Source organism: Salvia hispanica, chromosome 4 (assembly GCF_023119035.1).
Source record: "Salvia hispanica cultivar TCC Black 2014 chromosome 4, UniMelb_Shisp_WGS_1.0, whole genome shotgun sequence".
NCBI lineage: Eukaryota > Viridiplantae > Streptophyta > Magnoliopsida > Lamiales > Lamiaceae > Salvia > Salvia hispanica.
Window position 1 is genome coordinate 38,662,035 of NC_062968.1, and position 12,711 is coordinate 38,674,745.

A 12,711-nucleotide genomic window follows, 5' to 3' on the forward strand; every position below is an offset into this window, starting at 1 on the left:
ATTTTAACACTCACTCTACTTTTTTTATTTTCTATTTTATTAATTCTTTTACTTGACTCATTTTAACATAATTTTTCTTAAATCGCGGATTGAAAAGAAATACCTCCACTATCACAGACGGAGGGTATATATTTTAATTCGAAGGTTCTGCACTAAAATTAGTTTTGCCTATCGCACAACACCGATATTGCATTACTAGAGAAGCACCATATGATATGGTTCAGTGTATGTGGTCGAATCGAATACTGCATTTTTGCGAAACAACCACCGAAAGGCAATGGACTTATCGACAGTTATCTTGTTGTAATTTGTTGCAAGCATTGACTGCTACAACATAAAAGGACACTATTGGCATCAAATATTGGAAAATACATTAAATTTCTAGTACAGTCAAATTTAAGAGCATGGTCTTATCTCTTTATCTTGTCGGTCAAAGCATACCGATTTGGTCTTCTTCAATCTCCCTCTATCCCATGTTATCTAAAGCATTTCTTTTTTAGCAAAATTTTTGTTAAGATTATAATGCATTAAACAATTAATACTAAAAAGGTAGAAAATGGGAAAAGAGAGATAAACGATGAGAATGAAATATTAAAATTGAAGACTAAAATCTCTTAAAACTAAAAATGACAAAAAGTTCAAAAATAGTGGAAAATACCTCAAATATAATTTTTGTAGTTCTCTCTTTATTCTATTAGTATTTCTAGATTAATAACATACTCACAAATCTGTGAAGATGCCCCTAGTTTTTTTCTCATAAATTTGTCTGGTTAATACTGTTGTAGCGTGTTTATAGCCAGGTTCACCAAGGAGAGCAATGCCAATATATATCTCTTAGTATTTGGGTGTTGGGATATGGAATATGGAGTATAATACTAATATTTGTCTCTCACAAATAGTGAGCATAAATACCAAACATGTATAGACAATATTTTGATCTCTATTTTGTTTTTTCCTATCAATTACTGTCGTGCATACTTAGATATCATTAACATAGAGTTGAAAATATATGGATGATAGTATTCAGAAAGCGATTGATGGATGATTCATTTGAAACTGCAACTTTATTAATATTGAATTGAATTTCTACCGGCATATCGCATATGTATATTATCTAGAGAGAGTGAGATGAAATCTAAATTCTAAACTAGAAGAAACGGTGGGATTGGAGAAAATCTTATCCCCAAAGGAAAGTAGGATTTGAAGATGTTTGGCTTTCAACATTCGGTAAAGTTCGATGAATTTCGGCAGCAAAGAACAAATATTTGGATAACCTTTTTTGGAATGAATTTCATTGGACATACATATTTCAATTTGACTATATATTCTTTATAGTTTATGATGAAGAAAATTGGTAGTACTACCTAGCTTCCATTCATAATTATTGATATAATTACTTTCACGCATTGTATTAATAGATTCGGGCTTATTTGCGACAACTTGGTAAGAGCTAAATAAGAACTTATGATTTTAGATCATTTTAACTAAATTAACAATCCAAAGAAAATTGGTTGGGCCCTTTCATTTGTATCCTCCCATTATGAAAACAGGTCACTTTTGAGTTTGTTTGAAAATTGTGGTTTCTGATTTTGATATCTACATATTGGTGACTCGTTTGAAGCATCATTGGTATTGTGAGAGCCTGAGAGGGAAAAAAAACTCAATCCAGATCATATAACAAGTCGGAACTAGATATCAATGAGGAACGAAAGAGAGAATGGACATGTTATGAAATGGAGTTATATAATAAGAATCTGTTTGGTAGCTATGTTAGAGCAAGTTACAAACTCTTATCTACTTTTAATCACGCGTTTTGTAAGTACTTGTATTGGATTAAGTGAATACCCATGTTATTTTTATGGTCGAAGAATTTCACATTAGCATAAACCATGATCATTATCATAACTAGTCGTAACATGGATAATCTAGCAAAGAAGCGGTAGGTAAATTATATTTAGACCACTAAATAAGAAGGGGAGTTGATGGTTAGAGCAGTGTCTGTTTTATGTTAGTCCACATGTTATGTCTTTGTCTATTGCCCATGCTCCAGGATAATCTCTATACACTACTAGTTCGTTTTAATAATATAAGTAACACAATTTATTTACAATTTATTAAAATTTGCATATTTGAGCATGCTCTTTGCTCTTTGTATGTGAGGAGTTTTTGCATAACACATGAACTTTTTTAGATTGTTTCTGATTTTGCGCATGACTTTAATTCTTTTACTGTTCTTATACTATGATTTTATTTCTATAAAATTGGTCGCGATTTATTCTCGTCGCATTACCACATGAGATCGTGAGAACATCACAATATATGTCAAAATTTAAGTTATCACATGTTTAAGTTTATAAGAAAAATATAAATGCCTCAAAATTCATGTAATTTATGCCAATCATCTCTTGCATGTCAACCTTCAAGTATAGTAGCAGAATTACGTACCCAAGATTTTTTTGAGGTGTGCAGAAGCAGTAATTTTTTAAGCAATTAATTAAGTCTAAAGAAATCTACATTTCGAGGTTATTTAATAGATGGGATAACATTAAAATGGATATGATAATAATATGGTTGATAGTAAAGATAAGAATAAGATAGATATGATAATGGTTATTTGGCAGATAAGATTCAAAATCACAATAGTAGTATAAGTTAGATATTTGGAAACAGATATAGTAGTATTATTTTGTAAAGCAAATAATATGATTAGCTCAATTATTATCTTAGCTTATAAATCGTAACAAACGAAGCCAATTAATATGTAGGGTTTAGCTCTCACTTCTCCACTCATACATTAAAATGGATGAGTAACGTCTACATCACTTTTACTCTGTAGTGCCAAATTACTGATTTGATAACTCTAGGACCACACAAATTTAGATCCATGCAATTACAAAGCGATTCAGATTTCTAAATCATCTAAATACATATAATCGTCAACAAATTAAATAGTTATTGGAAAGTGGTGTTAAAAGAATGATTGATTGTTGAAAACATAATGTTAATCATAATAATGCATAACGAATGATTGATAGTCATAGTAATGTGTGTCGTATAATATGTACTATGGCGCATAAATTAACCAAATTATATAATCACCGTCGATGGAATAACATTATTGTCACAATTGGGGCAATAAATATCTTCAATTTAATCCTTATCTTAATCTGGTGGTCTCTGTCCTATTTCAGTCTGTGGGCAAAAATGTTTCCCTCACATATCTTCTACAACAAAAGCACTCCGATCATTAGTTTAGTCGTGTGGGGTAACACATGGAATTAAAGAAAGATATAGAAGTAGAACTAGTTGGAATTTTTACTATAAATGAGATCACGACGATTTTCCTATTCTGGAATCATAAAACTATATCACACATTGAATTATTCATCTGTGTGATAGTACAATTTCTAAATTATTAGTACTACCATAAATCATAGACAGTTAGTAGTTCAGATTATGTACATGGGAAAGACATGTTTTATAATTATTTGAGTTTCCCCCACATATATTTCCAATTATCTAAATTCCTTCCTTTTCGAAGTCAAAAGACGGGAATCAATGAAATATCTCTTGGATTAAAAGAGTTATTTCCTAATAATTGTTGTACCTCACAAGTCACTTTATTTGGTTGACTAACTGTAACGGTTGAGTTCTTGGATTTCCGAAAGTGTAAAAAAGATGTGTTCTAAATCATTACTATTTGACTCAGACCCGTTCAAGGTATTTATTGTTTGTTGATACGGAGAAAGTCGGGAAAAACCTCTAAAATTATTTCAATAGTGAACCTTGGACATATAACAGTTCTGAATCAAATCTCTTTAGAAAAAACATCTTTTGTCTCATGGTAGCCTGCTCCAGTCCCCTTACGTAACTTTCATTATCAGGTTAGCCATACACTTACATGTTTCTAGCCATTCACATGGCATCATCAAATGAAACAAGTCTTAGTTAAGACCCCGGATGGTCAAGTAGAATTGGCGCATTCCAAGAATTTGGGGATCCGACTACAACAAGACATGCAATCTGATAAAGCCACTTTGGCATTTTTTCCTTTTATATATATATATTTTTTTTTTTTTTGCGAGATTTTACATCGAGTATACCAGAGTGAATTTCATAATTTGATTTTTTCTAATGGAGTTTTTTTTTTCTTTTTCTGTACAACTAAGATAACCCTACTTATTTATACATCAACAGAAACAAGGGTGGCTGAAGCCCCCATCAACCGATGTTAGTTCAAATTTTTATGAAATCGTTAGATATTATATGTGAAATGTGTGGAAAATTACTCATCAATAAATTGAATCCTAAAAATATTGTCTTTTCAATATTTTGAACTCGATATATATCTAAAGAGAGTTTAAAAAGGGGTAAATTGATTAATGTTGTAAAAAGAATCTCCATAGCCCAACTATCTAGGCCCGTTTACGAGCGACGTGGGATTGCTCTTGATTTTTTTCTTTTCTAACCTCCTCTACTACAAAATGTCATTTATATTTATCAACAGCCCGTAAACCCTGATTACTTGGTGCACATTATTGAGAGTGTTGATTTAATATGCAAGAATTTATATTTCAAATATCAAATGTATAAATACTCTTTGTTAAAATCTTCAAATTTGGTCCACGTCGACTTAGTGATAATTATATCTTATCTATATAAGAATGGATAGCTCTCCCACCTTTTAAAAGGGTGAATCAATTCATTTCTAGTACTCTCTTTGTCCTCCACTAAATACCTTATTTTATCATTTTGAAATATTAGTCATTACATATCTCATTTCACTAAATTATTTCATTTATATTTTTATTAACTTTCTCCCTCAGTTCCTCACGCTCCTTATTGCATAAACATGAGTAGATGGCAAACATGAGTAGATGGCTACCGGAAGAAGTGGGAGTATTAGCTATGAAGAGTACTTCCATGTTACGGAAAAAATAAATAATTATAATCTCCAAAGAAAAATAAAAATATCTCTATTCTCTGGGAAATTATTGCATAACTCCGTCATGTAGAGTATTTATAGCATGATAACACAAACTCTGTTACACAATATATTTGCACGAGATCTAAAATTTACGATTTGAAGCCAATATAATCGTCGGAGCAAATTCTTCAAAAATTAATACTCCGTTAATAGTTAATAACATCATAACGATATCATTTTAATGCACAGAAATTCTACTCCTGATTTGTTATACTATTGCTTTCAATTTCGGTCCTAATTTCTTTTAAGAAAAAGTCAGATGAATAAAAGTTCATGTATTTGGATTTAAAACTTTTTCAAGAAAAATGAATATTTATACACAAATACTCATTCAAAATAGCATGTGGCCGCCATAGTCTACCTAAAAGATAAAAATAATATAATACTAATATCCTCATGAAGTAATAAGTACGAATACCATCCCTTACATAATTTGGTAAAAAAATCCTATTTTTCCACTAAATCAATACAAGAATAAAGGATAGAGAGAAACAAGACAATCTTGAAAATAGAAGGGAACAACAAAACTAAAAATCAAGTCTACCAAACAAGAGCAGAAAATGTTATTATACTGGTGTCTAGCAACAATACCAACTAAACAAAAAGCACCCATTTTATTGCTATATACTATACCACATAAGGCATCATGCTTCAAATTTAGACGGTATAACAAAAACTAATGTTATTAAAGCAGAAATGACATTTCCTCTCCTGTAATTTTTGCCTGGTTGTTCCTATATAAAATCCGAGCCGTTGTGGAAGTGCTCCAAGTCTGGATGCAATCCTCCTCCAGATCTTGGTGGATTTCTGGATACATTCATGTTAGTATGCAGCATGCGTGTTAGGAATGTCCATAGTGTCACATATACATCATATTACACTAGTATTTAATCGTCAAGAGAGGAAAAATTTAAACTATGGGGAAATATAGTCATGGACAGTTTTGACTCATTACTAAACTAGACAACGAAAGTAGTGTTAACTACCTGGCAAATCGACCAGGCTCAAATCCAGGTACATCAGGAGGTCCAAAAGGATCAAAGCGGGCACCAGGGGGTACACCTCTGTTCAGAAAATACACGTGTTAGCCCATCAAAGAATACATACTACTATCATATAAGCAAGCTGTCGAGAGACAATACTCACGGTAGACCACCGGGAAATCCAGGGCCACGAGTTCGATCCCCAAAGAACCTCGGATCATCAGGACCTGCAAACAAACGATGAAAAGTTAAGACAGCAGAATAAGCTATTTCCAATTAGACTTTGCAATCGACACCAGACACATACCCACCAACATGCTTCCACCTCCAAAATCACCCCTGCAAGAAGTTGGAATGAATGTTACCAATAAATGCAAAACTCAATTTCATGCACAAGAACTCGAAAGTATCTCGATATGGCAATGAATAGTCAAACCTGGATGGGTACATTCCAGCCCCTGGGCCAGGAAAGAGGTCACTGCCGCCAAAACCAGGAATTGGTGGAACAACGTATCTGCATAGTTATATGCAGTAGTCTAGTAAGTATTGTAACCACCATAAAATTTATCATTTTGTAGTGCATCCAGTTCCATCTTGCTACTTAAGCAAAGGGAAAGTAAAAGTGGTTGTCCTAAAATTATGCAACTACTTGTTTCTGTGGAGTACATTCACTGTAGCCTCAGGAGAGACAATTATATACGGTCTTCAAGAATAAAGCAAATGTCCCCTGGAGGATCTAAAGTACGTAATTCAGATCATTTAAAGATATTGGGGGAAGCGACTGTATGAGGTTAACCAAAGTGCTTATCAAATATCCTACCATCGAACATCATATAGGCTAGAACGCCATCACAAGGGGATAAGGAGAATTACCCAGGATGTAAGGGCGTGTAAGGGTCTTCCGTGTCAGGTCCTACCCTGAGCGGATCTCTTTCTTCTCTTACATTTGCCTCTGTACTGCAATTCACATAACAAACCAACTTAAGAAACGGATACATGAGGCCTAAAATAAACTAGAGTAAGATTATACAGAGAAAGTAAAACAGCACAGAAGGAATACAGATACCAACAACCACCAGACATCTCTTATAAATACCAAGTGTAGCACACATGAAATGAGCAATGCTCCGGCATGGCCACTACCACAGTAACATTAGAACCAAGTAAATAGCAATGATCAAACAACATAGTAAGTACCTAGAGCTTTTCGCTGACGAGCTAGAAGCCGAAGCAGCATCCAGTTTGTTTAAGATTTCCTTATTAACATTCTCTACCAGCTTCCCCAAATTCTTGAACTGTGAACCATAATTGTTCCCGGCATCCTCTTGGACATACTCGCCAGCACTACAAACCGATATACTAATGAGCCAACCGCCTCGGAAAAGCCCTTAATATGTAAGCAAAGATAATACTATGAAAGCTCTTATACTTATTCAACTTACTCCAGTTCAAGATGCAGAGGCTCGGAGCCTCCTTCCTTAAGAACATCAACAATCAATTTATCATTCATCATAAGGCACTTCACGAGCACCTTTTTTGAACCCTTCTCCGGGTTTGAGTACACGAACGCATAATTATCTTCGACATCGTTCCAACCATCCATCCCAACTTCATCTGCGCGAAATCACATCCACAGCATAAAACAAATTGAACACATAGTTATTGGGGGAAATAGCATTCCAAATCCAAAACAACGCGTTCTCAATTTATCAGCGATCGGAAAAAACCCTAAAATAGTGAAATTCCCGTAAATTACCTTTACAGGATACGGAGAGAGCGTCGTCGGTGAAAGCGGGAGCACCGGTGGCGTGGAGGACGTATCCGGTGGCAACAAAGGAGGCGTGGACGGCGTAGGCTGCCTTATCAAAGGCGGTGCGGAATTGTGGCCGCGCCGCCCGTATCACAGCCAAAATCGACTGTTCAGTAGCCATGAAAAGGGTTTCGTAGTGCTTACTCTGTAGATTTTGGGTGGTGTTGCTAAATACTTGGCCTACTTTCTTTCTTCTTCTTCAAGTCTAACAAATTTTAGATGAAATTAAAGTTAAATCTATCAATATAAAGAGAGGCGCAGGTTTGAATACAGATCCACTCCAGGTTTTAATTTGGTTTGGACTATTAATATACATTACTTTTAATATTACACTATATGTTTCGAATTATATTTTTACTAATTAATTGAATTATATATGGAGTAAGTATTATTTTTCCTTCTATTAGATTCAAAATTGAATTTGTGCTAAAGAGTTTAATTTGTCTTACATTTGGGTTAAAAAATGAATTTATATTCATTATTGTAATGTCTCTTCTTTGAATTAAAAGACAACACAAATATGTACTCTTTCCAATTATTATCCTATATTTTAATTAGTCTTCAATTAGTTAAATAACACTCCTATGTTTATAGCATAAATTATGGAATTAGATGAATTATAAATATTTAAATTTAATCTAAACTTATAAAGTTTGTATGGCTTCTTATAATATGAATAGTAGTGTAAATTGTCACACTATTCAAAATAAACAAAATGCATAATATGATGTTGTCATTTTAAGTGATAATTTACTTTTATACTTATATATGGCAAGAAATAGAAAAATTTGTCTTTTTTCAATATTAAAAATGGATGAGGTATTTGACATGCATGCCAAGTTATGCAATAGTCTGATATTACAAATAAGAAAAAAGTACTATTAGTTAACTATGAGATTACCAAATTTGTATTAAAAATTATACTACAACTGAACAAATATTTTATTAAAATGAACGATACACTTCAACTTTTTTTAAAATATGATATTTTTGTCTTGTATATACTCATATTCATCTTTTCCTCTAAATTACATATTTCTTTTTTTCGAAATGTTCCAATCTAATTAAAACATTTCCTAAAATGAAAATATTATTATTTCCACTTAAGAGCATCCACATCGGTGCTTAACGGCAAGAGCAGGAGTCGGCCGTCGGCACAGACATGCTCTTGCCGAAGAGCAGGCGACGTGGCGGCTCTGGTTGGGCGGTGACGCCCAATCACCCCCTGCGCGATTGGGTGTCGTTTTTATACCGTTAAATTTATTTTTAAAAGGAAATTGTAAAAAACTGAAAATAATCCAAAAAAAAAAAATTGGATTCCCAAAAATGTACCTGTTTTTCGACCATTTTTTTTTCAATATTTTTATCCCAAAATCATCTATAAATACCCACATTCATCATCCATTTTTTTACATCAAATTATCTCTCACTCATGAATTTTATGAATTTAATTATGTTCTTTTAAATTTTTTAGTAATTTGTAATAGTATTTCTGATATTTTTAATGCATTTGAATGTTGTGGAAATGTTTTTAGCAATTGAAATATTTAAATTGAATAATAGAATGGTGAGACTCATGAATAGTGTAAGAGCATGCTTTGCGGAAGAGCACGAGTGTGGGTGTTGTGCTCTTGCGGAAGAACGAGGAATTAAAAATGAATAAAGGTGGGTCCGGACCCATATCCGTGCTCTTGCGCAAGAGTATAGATGTGGATGCTCTTATCCTTTCTTTTACTTGATTTCTTATACATCCAACTCACAAATGGATGGAATGAGACACCTTCCACACCGAGAGTCCCAACGGGACGGGACACCCGTGGGGTCTTGACGCCGAAAGGAGGGGTCCGAGCTCCCGGCGGACTGCCATTGCGGGTGCTCTAATAAGACACACTCCAATTATGCAAAATTATTTTGTTTTACCCCACTCAATTCAGAAATTAAATTTGTATAAAATTTAATGTTGAATATGAGATACTTAAATTTAAAGTGGGATGAGACAGTACATTTCTCTTTTTGTTATTGAAGAGTCTGGTTATGTAGAGTTTAATGGTCAGCGAAAGAGTGTTCTAAAATTAATAAAGAAAACCTTGAGCTACCTGTCGTTGGGCACACAATCACTACCTTAACTCCCCCTTCAAAACCCTCAACCCACTTTAGCTAAGAAAACTAGTACAGGGAAGTAGGGATCGAATCCACAGAGATGGATGCGCAAGTAAACATGTTCAAAGACTTGGGAACTATTTTTGGCTGCTGCCATGCAATTTTTGGGGTTGAGCTTTAATTCCTAGACTTGGTAAATGAAATATTTTACTCTAACAACTAGATCTAGGCAGAGACATAAAAGCATGCATATTAACCGAAATAGAGCAAGACAATTACTAGACCGAGCGAACAGTTACCTAAATTAACCTAGACTTGAGAGAGAAAAATTAGACGTGGGGACCATTTTCTGAAAAGGCAGAGTACGATCGAAAAGCTGCAAAATAACTAACTAAAGGACTAACTAACAACGACATCATCTTCTCCAATATTTATCACGAAACAACCAGTTAAAAACAGAGCAAAACAAAGATCGAAGCAAATTAAACGAAATAAAACCGATAGAAATGAAGAACATGTAAAACTAAAGCAGATCTACGACTACTAGACGAGGCAAAACAAGAATGCAGAACTTAAACAACTAAATGAAACGAAAACAAGCAGATCCAACCACGGGACGCTTAATCCACTCCGGATCCAAGCCATCCACAACAATCAAACATTATCTCCATCTCCGATCCTCACAAGTTTACGTAGATTCAACCGATCAACAACAAATTTCTCACAAACCAACTCCAAACTCAGATCAACCAACAATAATCAGCAAATAAAACCAAAAACACCACGATAAGATAAATGAAACAAAAGTAGCGATATCCATTGCAGAGTACGAAGTATCCAACAATAATAACAAAACAGAACCGAGCCTCGAACAGCGAGGGCTCGGCGAGTACGAGAAGTAAATAGAAAAGGAAAAGATGATTGTTTCTTCGCCTCCGTGGAGACGGTGTTGCGACATTATTTAACTGAAATGTGAACCCCCGCACCAAATTCCCCGTGAGTGTGTGTGTAGAAAAGTGAAAACTAAGCTAAGAGCTGAAAAGTGATGATGCTCATGTCAAGCACATGCTCTTATTTATAGCGGACAAAGCTTCTAGACTGTTCCTGCAATCTCCATTTTGCCCTCTGATTTGATGCTCCTTAGTCTATTGGTTCTTCCTTTTCTTCCTGGGGCTAGCGGTTTCTCTACACACCTGGCTTATAAAACCTTGTTAGACCCATGAAATCACATAATTTTACCCCATAACCGATGCATGAAATTAGCCTTATCAGTTCTCTATCTATCTATACATATATAAAAGGTTTTGGGAGGTTTTGAATAACTATTTTGTGCAAGGGATGTAAATGCAATACAACAAAACTATTAAATTAGTTTTGGCAACTAATTATAGTATTATTTGACCTAAAATTAATGACCGTTACAAATAAAAATCATCCTTTTACAAATTTATGTGTGCAGTATCAAATAAAAGTTATTTTGACCTTTTTAATGCAGCATAATGCCGAATATAATGGTAATTGACGTTATTGTGCATCTTTAAATATAAAACCAAAAGGCCGGTTTCACCCAGAATATAAATCCATTAGTGGGGAGGTCGTCTGTTGTGAAACAAAGTAACAAACCACTTGATGTTCATCTCTGTCACCACCATCTGTTCGAGAATGATCTCCTCGAGTGAGGGGTACAACATGCGCAGAAGCGAGGAAAAAAATTAAAAGAAATGGAGTCTCAAACATGCATAGACGACGAACCGAGGAAAAATCGAGACAACTACGCATCAACCCCTAAATAGGGAGACATTTCTGAAGAAAGTACCGACGGTAGTGGCGTCTGATCTACGGTGGGGAACCAAATCTAAAGTAAGTACCAAAAGGTGGGAGCAGTGAGAAGGGAGTCACCTAGAAGCACATAGAGATAAATGATTGAAGAGCGAGCGGCATGGTGGATTAGTGGTGAAGTGGTGGGGTAAGAAAAGATATATCGAGAATGAATTCTAATTAGAAGTGTTGAATAATTGTGGTCTAATTTAATTGGACCTTTAGTATTTAATTAAGTATTGGGTCTGTCCCAAATTGATTAAATGCTATGGCCCAATGTTTGTGTAATGGTGGCCCAACCCAGCTTGATCCATTACTTACCCAGGCTGCACCGATGCTTGCCGTGTGGGGCTCTCACTCGGATCCTGCTTTGTACCCGTTGATTCTGTGTTGTGTTTGTTAAGTGAGAGGCTGACCTCTCACTTACCCTAATTCAGTTTTCTCTCTCTCTCACTCCAGAACTCTCTCTCCGTCTTCTCTCTTCGTTCTCTCTCTTGTTTTCAGGCGACTTCGCCGGTGAACTCCTCAGATCTTTGGGTTACACCGATTGATCCTTGTTTTAGTGGGTTCTATCGGTTTAGATCTTGAGTTTGGAGACTTTCTCGGTTTCCAACACCTGTGGTAGAAGCGTGTGGGGAGGTCTTTGGCCTAGTGTAGTTACTGTTGTGACCTGAGCCATATCCTTACTATTCTGTCTTAGTTGCATTTACGTGTTGTTACTTAGATCCGAAAGGATCTTGTGTTGGTTCACTAATATATCTACTTGAGTGTGCAGGTACTAATTGGGCAAGGACTTGGATTCCAGATTGGTTAAAATCTTGGAATAGTTAGGGCTCCAATTAGGGTTTGATATCTGTAATAGTTAGATACCTTAGTGAGTTAGATTACATGTAATCTTGTAACGCCGTTGTACTTGGCTTGTAACTTCTGAGATTAGCCATCTCAGAACCCAATCAATAAAAAGAGGTCCCAGTAATTAGTGAATCCCGAGTGATCTGATCCCTACAAGAAGG

At 34.9% G+C, this 12,711-nt stretch overlaps 1 protein-coding gene across 1 annotated transcript; it reads right to left on the minus strand.

Moving 5' to 3' along the window:
- Positions 1-5,528: 5,528 nt before the first annotated feature.
- On the minus strand, positions 5,529-8,022 carry LOC125217679 (probable proteasome inhibitor). Its single transcript, XM_048119198.1, has 9 exons — positions 7,727-8,022; positions 7,413-7,584; positions 7,168-7,314; positions 6,844-6,927; positions 6,407-6,484; positions 6,278-6,309; positions 6,134-6,197; positions 5,974-6,051; positions 5,529-5,794 (listed from the first exon to the last, which is right to left on the minus strand). Exons 1-9 carry the CDS (start codon positions 7,899-7,901, stop codon positions 5,722-5,724), a joined length of 903 nt encoding a protein of 300 aa, XP_047975155.1. The 5' UTR covers positions 7,902-8,022; the 3' UTR covers positions 5,529-5,721.
- Positions 8,023-12,711: the final 4,689 nt, after the last annotated feature.

Coding starts and splice junctions, on each gene's coding strand:
- LOC125217679 (XM_048119198.1), bottom strand. CDS start 7,901: ATGGCTACTGAACAGTCGATTTTGGCTGTGATACGGGCGGCGCGGCCA. Junction 6,310..6,406: donor GCTGGAATGTACCCATCCAG/GTTTGACTATTC, acceptor AACTTCTTGCAG/GGGTGATTTTGGAGGTGGAA. Junction 6,052..6,133: donor GGATTTCCCGGTGGTCTACC/GTGAGTATTGTC, acceptor TTTTCTGAACAG/AGGTGTACCCCCTGGTGCCC.